Source organism: Polyodon spathula, chromosome 19 (assembly GCF_017654505.1).
Source record: "Polyodon spathula isolate WHYD16114869_AA chromosome 19, ASM1765450v1, whole genome shotgun sequence".
In the NCBI taxonomy this organism is placed as follows: Eukaryota; Metazoa; Chordata; class Actinopteri; order Acipenseriformes; family Polyodontidae; genus Polyodon; species Polyodon spathula.
The window spans coordinates 23280975-23296649 of NC_054552.1; the positions used below are offsets into that span (position 1 = coordinate 23280975).

Below are 15675 nucleotides of genomic sequence, written 5' to 3' on the forward strand. Positions count from 1 at the left end.
TTACGTCAGAATAGTGGGAGATACAATACGTTAAAGTTCTGATTGTTACTGTTACGTCTAGTTGTGCAAAGATACTGGGATTTTTTCCTTTTTTTATATATATTTTGGCAGAACAATAAAATACAGTTCATATTTTATACTGTTCAATTTTGGTCCAATAGATACAATAAAAAAAAAAAAAAAAAAAAAAAACAGATGGGCCAAAATAATTTTTAAACATGAAAAGGAACAATTCATAAATGAAATGGCTATTGTTTATACATCATAATATTCTATCACTAATAAAATCAGCTGATTTTCAGTTTTTCTGAAATCAAATAAAGAGTCTGCTTCCAAAACCCAGTTGAATTTAGCTGAAAATCATTCAGAGATAGCAACAGGGAACAATTAATAAATATCAATGTTATAACAGCACCTGTAGCGTTCATTCATTACTTTCCCTAACCGAAGTCGTACACCCATGTGTAAATACAGTATATCAAGACAGCTAGATACAGCTGGACACAGCAAGGTTTATCTATCTTATAAGACACTCCAATCTGCTAGGTGGCGGTAGTGGTTGTTACGCCCACTGGATCACATGATCATCGTCTTCTTGTCTTCAAGCCGGCAGGATGGTAAATGTTGTTTTAATTTGTATTTCTTTGCTTTTAACGTTTTTGTCTTGCAGAAATATGGCAATATATGTGCAAGTTTGACATGGCAAACGTCGAATCTACGCTATAGTATTTTATAAACCTGATCCAGGTTGAAAATCGTTTTCAGCGGATAACGATATGATTTGAATTTTCACTCTAAATAATTTAGGCCACAATAGAATCATTTTAAATGTTACAGTAACAGTAATGGTTAGTTGAGAATCCGGACCTACCCGGTTCTTTAGTTTCAAGTTGTTTACTGAATCTTATTTTTGGTTGTGCTGTGTAATTTATAACGTGTATACATTCATCCATACACTATGTGTTTAATTTACTGGGGTGAGCATTGTATAAAGTCTAGTTTGTTTACAAGGTATTCCTCCGTAAACAACTGTACAATAAGTAGTTGTTGACAGGGATGCAAGCAAGTCGCCTCTCTTAAATCTGCTCTGCGCTACGTCATACAAATGTGCTATACTTAAATATAATAGTATTAGGAGGCAAGACACAATTCAATGCTTTTTATAACTGTTGTAGCAAACTTTTACAACACAGATTCATCGTGGTTTAGCTCGGTACTTGTTTGGCTACTTTTCTTAAATTAACAGTATGTAGTCTAAAATTAGTACTAATTGTAGCAAATGTTATAAAACGAGTAGCAAAGCCCATAGGGCTGATTGAGTAATGCCCTGGTTTGGTTATTAATTGATTTGAGTAGTACAAAATAACGGTGTGTTGTGTTATCGCTTCTGTTCAAGTCTGTGTTTTTCTTTTTGCAGAGGTTCCGATTCTGTGGAGATTTAGACTGCCCAGATTGGGTGCTGGCTGAAATCAGCACTTTAGCCAAATTGGTTAAGTGAACTTGAGTTATTTTACTGTTTGTTTGTTTTGTTTTTTGTTTGTTTTTTTTTGTTTTGGTTTTTTTACTTCAATTTTAATCTCCAAGTTTTCTTTACAATTTAAGATAATGTCTTAACTTTCAGGTCAGATGATTGATCCCCTATGACCTGATCCACCTTATTTATTTATTTTTTATTCCTGATTACATAAGTGAAATGAGTTGCTTTTTTATGCCAACAAGAGTGTTTTTTTGTTGCATGGTGGTTCAGCAGTCTGGGAAGGGAGAGACAGAATGTTCATGTATTTTAATTCAGAAAACAAGTTCTGAAAAGCTTTGATTCAAAAGTCCAAACTGAGCAACAAAGCTGCCTACATGTTGGCATTCTGGATACAAAGCTTTTAAAGCACCATTCAAGTTCACAGCAGCACAATGGCACAGTACCCTTTCCTGTATTCTGTAATTTGATTCTTATCTGTTACCCTATGTGGCATAGTGGGGTCTTTGTTAAGGATTTAAACAGCACACCTGAATTGCTCGCTCTTTAACTCCTTAATGAAACCCTCTATGGCATTCCGCCAGGGATAATCTGTTAATTTATTAACATTATAGTAGATTTAGTAGACCACTAGTCTGAACACAAATAGTTGTAACTGATCTATAATCTGAATCATGTAATCACAGTGCATGCAGATAGCAGTGTAAAAACCCAGCTTAAGTATCACAATTCTAAATGAAGTGTGTAAAACATCAACAGTTATCTGTATTTTTTATGGATCAAAAACATAAAGACCAATCATTTTAACTGTGATGCAGATTAGGATCAATGCATTTTAGGATGGCAGATCTGCCACTATTAAGAACATTAAAATACAGTGAGAATACTGACAGACTTTTTTTTTTTTTTTTACTCGTACAGTCCTCTGTGAAGATGAAGCTACTGTGTGTCCAGGTTCTAAAAGACCTTCTGGGAGAAGGGATTGATGTAAGTAAATAACCTTTAAATACAGTATGGAGCCCTTGAGTGGTTCATCTGGTAAAGACAGAGTCGTGTGGTGTGCAGGGTCTGTTGTACAGTCAGAGGAGTGCATCTGATAAAGACACAGTCATGTGGGATGCAGGAGCGCAGGTCTGTCTGTGAGAAGTGGAAAGTCTTTGCTGGGGATTTCATGGAGATCCTCACATTGACTCTGGCGCTACAGTGGGTTTAGGGAGGCCAAACCCACAGAGTGTTTCTCCTCGAGTGGAAACTGATCAAAAGGCCCGGTGAGCTCAAGGCTAGCCTTAATTCTCCATAGGTCGGTAACTCCCCATTGGATCATTGGTTTTATCACTTTCTCTCCCTCTTTCAGTACGACAAGGTGACAAAGCTGACTTCAGATGCCAAGTTTGGTAAGTGATCACAGGAAAGTTGGGAGGTAGTAAAGATCAAATCCAAGATTTGAAAGTTGTCAAGTTAAAGTGAATTGCATGTTTCAGCACTTTCAACTAATATTAACCCCTTTGTAGGGAAGCATATTAGTGTTGAGATGCGCACTGAAGCCTGTAGTTGAGGCATTGTGCACTGAAGTATAATGCTTCCCCCACTGTCAGCCTCAAGGAGTGTTTCAATAGCATTTTTTTAATGATAATTTTTAATAATAATTAATAAGCATACAAAATAGTATTAAATTAGTATTAAGTTAACTATTAGGGTTTATGCTGTGAATTATTTGAAGTGTTACTGATTTTGTGTCGATCTCCTGTTCTTTCCTTGCCAAGAAAGTGGTGATATTAAGGCCAGTGTTGCTGTTCTGAGTTTCATCCTTTCCAGTGCTGGCAAGCATAACGTTGACAGTGAGTCCCTGTCTAGTGAACTCCAGCAGCTTGGGCTGCCTAAAGGTATAGGACCAGCAACTAGATACTTCTGCTACACCTTCTAACCCTGGTGTCCCAGTTTACCCGAGAGATTCTCTGATTTCTCTGCAGTTTATTGTAAATGAAGAGCTGATTTAAAAAAAAAAAAAAAAAAAAAAAAAAAAAAATAGTAGTACAAGATACTGTTCTGGCCATGAATATCACCTCGCTTAGTTTTCTTTTTGGAATGTATTGAATAAAAAAGTCACAGTTTATTTCAGTACTATTTTTTTTTTTTTTTTTTTTTTTTTTTATATATAAATACATACCAAACTAGTTACTGGTTACTAGTACAAGTTGTAATTTGTAAATATTTCCACTACATAGTGTAGTAGCTCTGTCTGTTTAAAGTTTTACTGTATCTCTTGTGTTTGCACCCAGTGCATCTCCAGAGATGCAAAACTAGAAAAAAATATATTTTTTAATTTTTTTATTATAAAATTGAAACACATTTTCCTGTGCATGGGTAGTGGGGTGCAGTCCATTTAAAAGACACCTCAGTACATTATTCTCAGATCTGTACAGTTACTACAGCTACCTTCTCTGTCCACACAGCAACACATTAACAGGCAGCTGCAGCAGAAACAAGTATGCTGTTTTGTAGGTGATCATAGCGGTTCTGATTTGTTTCATGGTGTGCTGACCCTGGCTTTGTCTCCTGTGTGAATGCAGAGCACACCACAGGACTATGCAAGTCATACGAGGACAAGCAGACCGTGCTGCAAGAGAAGCTAAGGGAGAGCAGCCTTCGATGTGAGTAGCAGCCTGTGATCTGTGCTGGGAGGGGTGAGCAAGTCATTGTATCTGCCCAAATGCCTGACTGCATAAAACTTTAAAGAATGCCTTGCCTTTATGAAGAAAGGGGTCCCAGGGTAGGTGTCCTGTGCATGCAACAAAAGAGGTGAGCAACTCCAGCCACTCATGGTAAGAAAGTGCCTGGAGGTGGTCTAGTCTTTCTCCATGTAGTGGATGAGTCTTACATAAAAAATGTTGGTGTCATTTTAATGCTTTTAAGGCTTTCAAAAATTAATAATAATTCACATAGGGAATCCAGATGCCTGCCTTGTTCCACTTTAACCCTCCTATTAGGGTTCGGTTCTTTTTGGCCCGACACTGATTTCCAGTTTGCTTAAATGTTATTTTTCTTTTCATTTTCTGTACAATATCTTATGACTTTTGCTAAGTTGGGATCATGAACTTCTACACAGAAAGCAGAACCTTTGAGGTGTTTATTTTTTTTAGAACAGGTCATGTATACAAATAAGATGTTTCGGGTCACTGTGACCCTTGGCATTTATCTATGTAGATTTGTGCGCAGGAATAAAACAAACTTATTTTAATTTGTTATTTTATTATTGTTATATTTGTATTATTTCTGGAAATAGCTACACCTATCTGGAGATATTTATAAACAAAAAAACAAACAAACTCTCTCTCTCTCTCTCTCTCTCTCTCTCTCTCTCTCTCTCTCTCTCTCTCTCTCTCTCTCTCTCTCTCTCTCTCTCTCTCTCTCTCTCTTATATGTATCTATATCTATCTCTCCAAGGCAGAGTCTAATTTTCTCTGTCAGTATTGCAACAGCAGCTCACTGGCAAAGACATTCTGAAATGAGGTTCCCAGGTTGGCAGTCAAATAAGTTTTATCACAGCTCCTGAACTCAAAGAGCATAAGAGTAAAAACATTGCAAATAAAAACATTTGATCATTTTAAGGCTGTTTTAAATTAGTTTGAAATTGCGTTGGGTCAGTATGACCCAAAACATAATAGATTTACCTAAATTCTGAAATAATAGGAGGGTTAAATGTAAAACTGATCAACAAAAGCATTAGAGAGTAAAATAGATATAAAAAATGACCCACTTCTTTTTATCAGTGAAGTTAAATATAGATGTCAAGAAGTGGCTTGGCTACAGTAATTGCATTATTGATGTTGTTAGAAAGATCAGTAATATCAAATATTTGTCTTTAAAAATACAAATATCCTGGGAGCTTCCTAGTGGCGCGTCCAATAAAGGAGCTCTGTATAAAAAATAAATAAATAAATAAAATTTGATATTGCTAATTTAAAATGTTAATTGGTTAGAAATTATGCAATAAGTCATTTCTAAGATGTATTGAAATTAAAAAGCAGCATGTTTATTTCAGTACAATTCAATGCATGTGTCATTATTAAAAATGCTGTTCATGAAAATATCATTACTTTTTATTTGGAAAGGAAATTCTTATTAATTATGCCACATTTTTGCACCCTGTGTGGTTTGAATGTTTAAGCAACTTGCTATACAGGCACACCCAGGTGTTGGTTTTTACACTGTAGTCATTGTGTGTTGCAGTGAGCCGGCTGGAGTCTGTCTCGTGGCGGGTGGATTACACTCTGAGCTCCAGTGAGCTCCGGGAAGTAAATGAGCCCACAGTGCTACTGCGCTTCCAGGTTAATGGACCTGACCCAGCTTCAAAGGAGCCCATCGTCGCTTCTCTCACTGCTGACAAGTTTCGAGTTCTATTGACAGGTGTGTTGCAGCCAGGATCAAGCCCTATACTATCCTTTGAGATTGCAGTCCCTCCAAATGGATGAATGTGTGTGTTTGTACATACTGTATGTGGTCTGCAGGGATGGAAATAAGACTTTTATAGCAGTTTTAATCATTCCAGGTTTTTCTAGGAGCTTGATTAGCCACAGAGTGCAGGTAACAAGGTCAGGTATGTCTTACTAAACTCGTAGTAAAACTAGGAATGGACCAAACTGTTATGCAATTAGAGTTTTGTTTCTATCCCGGAGTCTTGTTTCTATCCCTGAGTCTGGCTTCTGATTTGTGTGGCTAATAAAGGCTATGTCTCGGGTACTACGTGGCTGATTTGGTGAAACTCTGCATACTTGTAATAAGCTGTAGTGGGGCTCATTTATATTGTATTATAACTTATGACATCTTCTTTTTTTCAGAGCTCAAGCAAGCACAAGTCATGATGAATGCACTGAACTAAAGAATTCCCATGTTTAGATTTTCCCATTTTTTATACATGTAAATTAACATTGAATACACCGGTGGCTGCTGTTGGAAAGATGAATCTGTGTAATTCTAACGAGGATCTGAAGAACAGTTTGTTAACCACTGCAAGTAGAATGATGATGTGAACTCAGTCAGGCTTGCAACAATCACTTCAGGATGACAGAAGAGCAGAGGGACCTATCCTTGTTAGGACAGTAAAGTGGATCTTTTCTATTGAGTCTGTGTGTGTTAACCACTCATAGTGGAGTGTGGAGAATGATCAGCTTGAATAGGAGACTATGAAATCGCCTACAATGAGAAATCACTTTTTACTTTTAAAATATTGTAGAGATAAACATTTTAGAAAACCTGAGAACTCCTGTTGTAAAGATCCCAAAAACCAGGTGTATGTGAATCTTATAATTAAGGAAGAGGGATATCATTTTTGTTGGTGTCTGTAGCTGCATGCTGATCTTTGCCTAGCCAATGCTTTAATATAATGTTCAGGTTTGAACACCACAGTGGCAGGCCAGCTAACCCAAAACCCACACCACAAAAGCAGTCCTGTTAGGGCTGTCTCAATAATATAACAGCACAAAAACAGGTTATAAATCACAATAGTTACATAACATACAAATGTTATAAATCTCAATCGTTGTCTTGTTTTTTTGTTTTTTTTTTACATTTATTTTTCCACACCTTTTAATAAAGACTTTGCATATGTTTTGGTGAATTTCTCAAAGTAAATTTTCATTAGTTAGATCTTAAAATCTAGTTCCTTAGAGCCTGGCTTCCATATACTGTTCATGTTACCCTAGACAGTCTAGCTGTGAGGGTGTGGCACTTTCTGTCTGCACTTCTGAAATCAGTCCCATAAATATTAAACCAGTGCACACACATACAAACTGTCCTCATAATCTCTGTCTCAATCGATAGGGTTAAAGGGTTGTCCAGTAGAATAGGAAGATACCAAAAAAACTGACACCCAAATAGATAACGCACTAGTTTAATAATTATCTTCCACCTGCTTCAGATACATATAATGAAGTAAACAGAATACTGTACAGTATCTTAAGAAAATGCTTATTGACCTATAGAAATGTACTGATCCAACATAGGTATACATGCACATGTCATTTCAACATTGTTCCAATGCCCTTTCTATATTACAGTTAGACCAAACCACTGTTACACTAAATAAACGCTATCAGACAGCCTTGTCCTCTCAGGGTGAAAAATCTTGTTAGCAGTAAACAGCTCCCTCTTGACGGGCAGAGGAGGCAGGAATACACAGGTAGTGCTGGGAAAGCTGGGGAAATTGGGACTGGTTGCCTTTTGTGAATGCAAGAAGCTCGCAGGTTTCTTTTATGTAGGTTTCCACTTCTTGAGCATGTGTACTGGTGACATCAAAGGGCTCATCTTCAAAGGGGAATATGCGGCTTTTCTTTTACAGAGAAGAGGAAGACTGAATCTGTGATGAAGGTGCAGGCCAGGGTGAGCAGGTCCTCCTTGAGGTATGAGAATTGGTCATCTTTGCAATAGCGAAACTTCAGGCTTGGACGCAGTACAGCTGCTCTGTGATAAATGGTCCTGTCCTCATACTCTGATAGGTGCTTTTCAATAGAGCGCATGAGGGCAATTACCAACTTGCTCTGATGGGGAAGAGAGATGTCTCTTGATCACACGAAGGGGGTGATCAAACTAACTGACTGCTTGGTCTCCCTGTATCCTGTCTGTAACTTCCTCAAAGGGGGCCATGATGCTGATGAAATCCTTGAGAATAAGTCTGGCAGTGAAGGTAGTTGTATCCAGGGAGTCAAGCTTGTTTTTGTCAATGCTCAGTACACTTCTCATCCTCTTGTTCTGACTATTCAAATGTGTTGCATTGGCAGCCTGGGCCTTATGCTGGTCTTACAGGAGATCAGTAGTAGTAGACTTCTGAATGTGGGCTACAATGGATGAGAAGTTGACCAGGGTGTTGATGGTCTTGACTTGAGTCTGAATGTGCTCATGTCTCATGTTGAGGCAGATATTCCATGGGACTGTTTTCTGACACACTCGCCATCCAGGTCATTTTCATTGTCACTGGAGTCCTGAGAAGCTTGGGCTTGTGGCTGGAACCCTGGCAGGTCAAAGGCTGCACCCATGTTGGAAGCGTTGTCAGTGACAATACTAACAATGTTACTTGACATGTTGTAAGTTGCCACAATTTGCTAACAGTATTGGCGTATGTTGTCAGCTGTGCGTTATCCTCTTGACACGTTTGCAGGCAAACGACACTGTCTATGTAGGGCACAGCTGATGATGAAGTGGCCAGTGATCTGCCTACTAGACCATAAATCAATAGTCAAGCAAACACTCTGGGCTGACTTGACAAGTTCCTCCAGTTTATTGTGCAGAAGGTTGTGCTGCTCACATACCAGTGAATGGACAAAGTGCTTATGGCTGGAGATGTTGTAGGCTGGTTGGGTTTCTTGCATGAAAGCATAGAAAAGGACAGTCTCCATGAATGACACTGGCACAAGCTTCACGGCTGCTCTATCTGTCTGTATCTGAGGGTCAGTGCTGCTCTGTGTCTCAGAAGGTGCGGTGAGGGTACTCAGAAGTGGCTGATGTTTGGCTTGTCTAGATGCAGGCTCCAAGGGTATTGAGGCATGCTTTCTCTAAAAAAAAAAAACAAAGAACAAACAATATGTTAAGCACAACTACATAATATCCACTTAAGTTGATTAAATGTTCAGACATACAAAGAAAAACTACTTAATTGCCAGCCATGACTAACAAAACGTATAATTGCAGATATGTTCACTCTACTAGCTACCCCTTCAACCCCAGCTACACTTCATTGCTCACAAAGAGTACAATGCAGTTTCAGTTTTACACAAAGCTTTTCTGTTCAAACTCATTTCCAGTGGGCAATGCTTACACTTAACCTTACGCACTTCCTGAGCATTGTCAGGTATCAAAAGCAACGGAAGCTTTGATATCAAGGACGCTGAGCAGCGCTAACAGAGCTTCCCTCTCTCCAATAGATTATGCCAAATGCAAATACCAACCCTGGTACCAAATGAATATTGATCTTCTGCATGTTTTGGTTATATTACATACAAACATACAAACCCTCCGTCAAAAGGGTTGGGACCTAAACCATTGCCAAGTCAAAATGTGTAATCAACACTAGAGTCCGAGACCGCTGTACTAAACGGTACTCTTGTCTCTTTAAATCTACCCGAACACAAGACTACAATTCCAACTTAATCTCCGCCTCTCAGATACTAGCCAATCAGAGCTCAAGAAACAATCACATCCTGCTCACTTCATATACCATATTTCCTAAGTACAGGTAACGATGTATTTTAATTTATTATAAATATTGTAGTTTTTGTAATAAATATCCAAGCACTGAAGACAAGTGTGCACGTCCTTCTACATTGCACGATGTAAAGAGTAGCCATGATGGAAAATGCATTCGACAAATAATACAGTCTCTCGGGATTTAACTCTGCATTGCACAGATACGCAAGTGTTGTGTAACAAATTGTTCACGTGTCAAACTTTTTGCACAGAGAATGAAACCAATCTATTATTTGCATATAGACAAGATTGGTTGTTTCACACATTAAGTAAAAGAAGCCGCAACTTTCACCCACGACATATCAGCTATGCGTCTTATTTTGAACTTATAACAGGCCGTTTACAGAAAGCAGATAGATTTTCAAACACTACGCGTATCTTAATTGGTTGTTTTATATAAGACAACACGTATTTCTTTTAAATCCTAACGCATTATTTGTGCTGTTGTGTGAATTACATCTCAGTATACAATATGAGAAATAGATATCTAACACTAGGTCCCCCTTTTTTGTGTTGCACAAATAAATAAAATCTGAAACAGTTGTAAATTACAGAGTGTGATGCCTTATCAGTGTGTAACTATTACCTGCCCCCCCCTGCAGTTAATGTCAGATATGCCACATAGAATATGTGGACGGAGTTAAGGGGTACTGTTTAATGGTTCCACTCTGGTACAAGCTGTATTTGGTGCATAAGCATGTTTAAAAGATCTTCGGGGTTCACGCAAGTGCTTCAAACTGCTGAGTTCCTGGGGTGCTGTTAATACGGTCAGTTTATTTCTAATGCAGTGCTTTAGGGTCTTTAGGCAGGGGGGTTTGATTTATAACTGGGTTTCTCCAAAGCCATCCATTTCCCCAAGATGCCTGAGGGACCGGAGCTGCACCTGGCCAGTCTGTTTGTGAACCGCGTCTGTGCTGGGTTGGTGTTCTCTGGACCAGTAGAGAAATCTGAGGTCAGTAAGAATAGCGAGGTGCCCTTCACATGCGATGCCTACTGCATCACAGCGACCTCCCGGGGCAAGGAGGTCCGACTGACCCTGACCCCCATCAAGGAGGAGGGGGAGCCTCAGGCTAGTCCTGGGGGTAAGGCCTGCCAGCCCATGGACATTGTCTTCCGGTTTGGGATGTCAGGCTTCTTCCGATTCACTGCTGGGAGCGAGATCCCCAAGCACGCCCACCTGCGCTTCTACACCAATGAGACGCCTCGGAGAGCGCTGAGCTTCGTGGATGTCAGGCGCTTCGGGAGCTGGGAGCCCAACGGGGACTGGCAGACTAACAGGGGGCCCTGCATCATGTTTGAGTACCAGAGCTTCAGGTAAGGGGTGTGCTGTCCAGGACTTTTCTCGTATAGAAACCTATTCTCGTATAGCAATCTCACGTGCAATTAAGGTACAGTATCTTAATTCATCATCATAATATAAAGTATGTAGATAGAGGGTAGGTGGGTGTGACATTGTCACATGATTTAAAGAGATGTGAGCTTCTCAAAACAGCTCTGCAAGTGAGAGAGTGCAGCTCATTCCTGACCCAAACACCACCTGCCTGCCGTTCGGTCTGCCAAATGTGTCGCAGTATGCGATGACTTTGATGTGGATTAATGTACACTGCATGCTAAGATGAGAACACCACTGCACCCTGAGCCAGAATTATCTGATAAAAAGGTGTTGAGATAATATTTTATCTCTGGCCTCTGCAGGGCTAACGTGCTGTCGAACCTGTCAGATCGAGCTTTTGACAAGCCCATCTGTGAAGCGATGCTGAACCAGAAATACTTCAATGGGATCGGAAACTACCTGCGAGCCGAGATACTGTACAGGTGAGATGTGAAGATTTACTTCATTGCATTTATTATAAATCACAAAGCCACTCTCAGCCAATCAAAATGACTATTTTGTCTGGCATAGTGCACAATAACCATCAGAAGTTACAACAAATCTAAAGACAGGGATAACGGCATTACTCTGTATTGTGAGGCAATCTGTAATGTCTTTTATGTTCGAGTATCTTCTCGTTTTGCACTTTGGGTGATGTTATGTTGCCTGTTAAAATGTGCCTGTCCCTTCACAGGCTAAAGATCCCCCCCTTTATGAAGGCAAGGACTGTCCTGGACGGGCTGCTGCCAAAGAAAAGAGAGCTGCTGGAAGTGAAACCAGGACAAGGGCAGTGCCAGTCGCATCAGGTTTGAGAATACAGACTGAGACAGACCGGTTCTACACAGCAAACTGGATGTCTAGACTTCAGATTACAGTGTCCCACAGCTCTACAGTTAATACTGATGCGTAATTACTTGGTCTCCTTGGATCCCTTGTTTAACCTTACGGCAAACAGATTTCATGAAGGAAGGAAGGAAGCTTGTCCTGATTGCTAAACTTGTATTTGGGTAAAGCTGCTTTGCGCAGTCGAGCGCACAGGAGACTAAACTGTGATTAACAAGTCTGGGAACATTGCAAACTTCTTTATAGCAACAGCCTTTGTTTTTAGCAAACTCAAAATTAGACGCTACAGATTTTGGTGATGAAGGACAAACAAAAAACTGTTACATTGCATAATGAGCCATTGATATGGCATGATGGAGGCAAACACTGGAGTTTTATCCCATCATAGAATTAGGTTTTACACTAAAATAACCAAAAAAGCTGGTTTTGTATGTTTTTGGTAACAATACATGACCTGATGTTTACATTGACAAACCTGTCCAATACAAGTGATACTGGTCTGCAGGCTTTCATCTTAATTTGTATTAAATTTACTTATTGCTTGGTTCCCTATATAGTGGCCAGGGAAACTCAATTTTAGCCTTTTCAGTCCCGGAAAAACGCAGGTTTACACTTCTTTTTTGTTTGAGAATTTAGAATTTTATTGTGAAAAACTAGCTACCGTGATCTCCCCAGAGCAGGCATTGGTATAAGTTATGTGTTTAAGCTCAGATCTGTGGTTCCCTTGCACTGAAGTCCTTTCCCTCCCTTGCAGGATTCTGAGATGAGTCTGAGTCAGAAGATCAAAGTGCAAATGGACAGTCAAGACTTTCTCGACCTCTGTCACTCTGTGCCAATGGAGGTCATTAACTTGGGTAAAGCGATGATCACTATTCTTATACTGTAGATCTCGTGCAAATGTGTAACCAAGGCGTGGTATCTCCTAGGTCTCTCGTGTGGGAAGTTATATAGTGAGAACGTCCAATTGAGGCGAATTGGCAATACTATAGAATGATATTAGAATCTAGGTGACTATTTAATTAAAACTGACCTGGACTTTTGCAACCAGATGTCATTCACATACTGATAATGAAGCTTACAGAGACCAACTGAGCTATCCATGCCTAAATGCTGGCAACCACTTGTTTGAATTTAATATTTGTATAATAATAGTATTTGCTGTTCAACATGCTGTGGTCATAAGTCATAGAGTCCTACATTTTCACAGTACTGACTCCAGCAAAGTTTTGTGTATGTCAGTGAATGTATGTAAGTGGGACACCTCCTTGAATGCCTGTGAGTGTCTTATAGATTCCTAGAATGAAATCCCTTAATACAACAAGCTTTTGATTCATTATTAATCACTGTTGAGAAGAACCTGACCAATTGAAGCAGGATAGCGTCACGACCCAAGCTGTTACAGACAGGAAGGATACTCTGAAACTGGAAAGATGCAGTTTAAGCGCTAGTGTATACGTTTATTAATCCCACAAAGGGACAAAACCTTAATAAACAAACAAATATGACACAAGGGTGAAAATAAACGTACAAGAGCCAGGCTGAGCTACGCCTTCACTGGCTTTCCTTCTCCAAACACCACTCTCAAACAAAGGATTTCTCCTGGCTTTTATACATGTGGCCACTCCCCAATTAGCATCAATTACCTAACTGGGGAATGGCCACACCTGTGTGCTGGCAGGGACAGATTTAACCCCATCCCTGCCAACCTTACATTCCCCCAGACACACTATTTACAGCAGCAGGGCTGAGCATTCTAGAGGTAACCAGAGATATTAAAGTATCATATCCTGCTCACTGGTAAAAGCACGGCCACATGGTGTCCGTGTCCGCTCTGATGGACACCTGCAGGGCTGGCCTTTGTCTTTGTGGCTGGCAGCTCGTTGACATCTGCTCGAGTTGCTGGGTGTAATAGAGGAAGTAGGCTTGGTCGTGGGATCGGAGGACGCCCACTGAACCTTCCGTTTTCCTGAGCTGCGTGGGGAATAGCTGGGATGAGGGAACATAGTTGCCCATTATAAATTGGAGGAAGAATTGAGCAATCTAAATAAAATAAAACAGTAATAATAAATCAACATGCCATACCGTTTTAAAAGTGTTTAATATACTGTAGTTCCCACTAAAAGGACAGACAGGATCCTGTGCTAGTGCTGCTTTGTTTCCTGTAACAGGCGGTAAGGGTTACGATCCTGAGAAACCAGATGATTACTCTATGTTCCAGGCCTGGATGCAGTGTTACTGTGTGTTAGGGATGAAGTCCCTGAGAGATCACAATGGCAGGACCATCTGGTTCCAGGTAATAAACTGGGTTCACTTACCCGTTATGACATTAAATGTACTGAACTGCTATTTTTACAGCAGCGTTAAAGATGTGCCAGTCTGTGATAAAGATGGTTGAAGTTTAGCAAAACCTTACTGTAACTGAATTCATCAGTGTTTTTTTTTAAATTTATTATTAATTTTTAATTTATTATTAATTCAGTACGACTTTAAAGCAGTTGTAAGGCAGCAACATTTTATCAAGCTGATATAATTTTACATTTATAACTCTGAGGGAGTATTTCACTTACAGACTTGTTTATTGGTTTGCTTTTTTCAGGGAGAACCTGGTCCCTTGGCACCAAAAGGTGATTTTCTCTTTTTTTTATATGAACAAATTATTATTATTATTAGTAGTAGTTTTTTTATTAGTAATAATAATAATAGTAATATATCTGGTTCTACAATTAAAATGTTCAATGAAACAGTCCCTGCCTGAGTGCTTGAATTACAAATACCCTGTCCTGGTTGCACTGATTGTATAGAGCGACCTGTGAGGTGTTGCATCTTTTGTACATTTCTTGGCTTGATGCTCAGAGGTCTAGTAATGTTTTCTCCTGTGGTGCTCAGCTTTGCCCTTCCCTTTACAATTGATTGGAAAACTGAAAGATTTGGGGAAGTTTAATACCTGTGTTTGCTTTCTTTCCCTCTAGTATCCAAATCTCCAAAAGCAAAGAGGAAGGGGAAGAGTCGGAGAGAAGACAAAACTGACAAACAGGTAGAAAGCAAGCAGAAGCGACTACAATGCAACGTGTTAATAAAGTGTGTTAATAAAGATGCATTATTGTTGTCAATTGAGCTTTGTGGGTAGAACTCGTTTTAAATGGTTTTAACAAACACAACTCATTTTTAAATCAATAGAGTGGCTTTTTGAAATGCAAAGGTGGGCTCAGATAAAGGTTTGGGAACCCCCTTGTTTAAGCACTGAAGTGTCTTTTGTTTCTACAGCAGGGAGTCAAAGAGGAGCCACCAGCAAAGGGAATTAAAAAAGAGAAGGGAGGTGCGCAGAAGAGAGTGAAAAGTCACATTGAAAGTAAGAAGATGAGAGAGAACGAGAGGAAGGGCTCAAGGAGTAGTGAGGGGAGGAAAAAGAAAAGCAAACCGGAAAAGGATGAGGACGCTCCTGGGACGGCAGGTGAGGGAATGGGCATTTCCAGTATAGTTTGAGTAACTTTTTGTGGATTAGATGCTGTGCAGTAGTCACTGTCTTTGATCTGGAATCATTTTAGTAAATCTGAATTTTCATTTTGTTTGATGTCTTACTCCACTTCAGTTGTTCCTTCTTCTGTCCTAGTGCCAAGGAGGCAGCTTCGAAGAAGCACGCGGACCAAGTCTAAGGACAACTAATCCCGCAACTAATCCCACACACATCAATTTTTTATAGAATATTGTGAAAACATTAAAGTTCTGCTAGAGAAAAAAAATTAAAGAC

At 39.6% G+C, this 15675-nt stretch overlaps 2 protein-coding genes across 4 annotated transcripts; both read left to right on the top strand.

Moving 5' to 3' along the window:
• The first annotated feature begins 565 nt into the window (after positions 1-565).
• commd4 (COMM domain containing 4) lies at positions 566-7081 on the top strand. Of its 2 annotated transcripts, XM_041218570.1 has the most exons (8): positions 566-617; positions 1418-1489; positions 2396-2461; positions 2829-2868; positions 3238-3357; positions 4045-4125; positions 5705-5881; positions 6313-7081. In XM_041218570.1, the coding sequence occupies exons 1-8, from the start codon at positions 615-617 to the stop codon at positions 6351-6353; spliced, it is 600 nt and encodes a 199-aa protein (XP_041074504.1). In that variant the 5' UTR covers positions 566-614; the 3' UTR covers positions 6354-7081. The 2 variants fall into 2 exon arrangements, with proteins under 2 accessions (XP_041074504.1, XP_041074505.1); XM_041218571.1 differs by lacking the exon at positions 5705-5881.
• Positions 7082-9653: 2572 nt separating this feature from the next.
• On the top strand, positions 9654-15650 carry neil1 (nei-like DNA glycosylase 1). 2 transcript variants are annotated; one of them, XM_041218568.1, is made up of 10 exons: positions 9654-9701; positions 10555-11026; positions 11408-11527; positions 11779-11890; positions 12682-12781; positions 14096-14220; positions 14524-14551; positions 14897-14961; positions 15192-15378; positions 15538-15650. In XM_041218568.1, exons 2-10 carry the CDS (start codon positions 10572-10574, stop codon positions 15588-15590), a joined length of 1245 nt encoding a protein of 414 aa, XP_041074502.1. In that variant the 5' UTR covers positions 9654-9701; positions 10555-10571; the 3' UTR covers positions 15591-15650. The 2 variants fall into 2 exon arrangements, with proteins under 2 accessions (XP_041074502.1, XP_041074503.1); XM_041218569.1 differs by having other exon boundaries at positions 15195-15378.
• The last annotated feature ends 25 nt before the right edge of the window (positions 15651-15675 follow it).

Excerpts from the sequence above, each read along its gene's own strand:
- neil1 (XM_041218568.1), top strand. The coding sequence starts at position 10,572 with ATGCCTGAGGGACCGGAGCTGCACCTGGCCAGTCTGTTTGTGAACCGC. Across the intron at positions 11,528-11,778 it reads CGAGCCGAGATACTGTACAG|GCTAAAGATCCCCCCCTTTA; the intron begins GTGAGATGTGAA and ends GTCCCTTCACAG. Across the intron at positions 14,962-15,191 it reads AAGACAAAACTGACAAACAG|CAGGGAGTCAAAGAGGAGCC; the intron begins GTAGAAAGCAAG and ends TTGTTTCTACAG.
- commd4 (XM_041218570.1), top strand. Across the intron at positions 3,358-4,044 it reads GCAGCTTGGGCTGCCTAAAG|AGCACACCACAGGACTATGC; the intron begins GTATAGGACCAG and ends GTGTGAATGCAG. Across the intron at positions 4,126-5,704 it reads AAGGGAGAGCAGCCTTCGAT|TGAGCCGGCTGGAGTCTGTC; the intron begins GTGAGTAGCAGC and ends TGTGTGTTGCAG.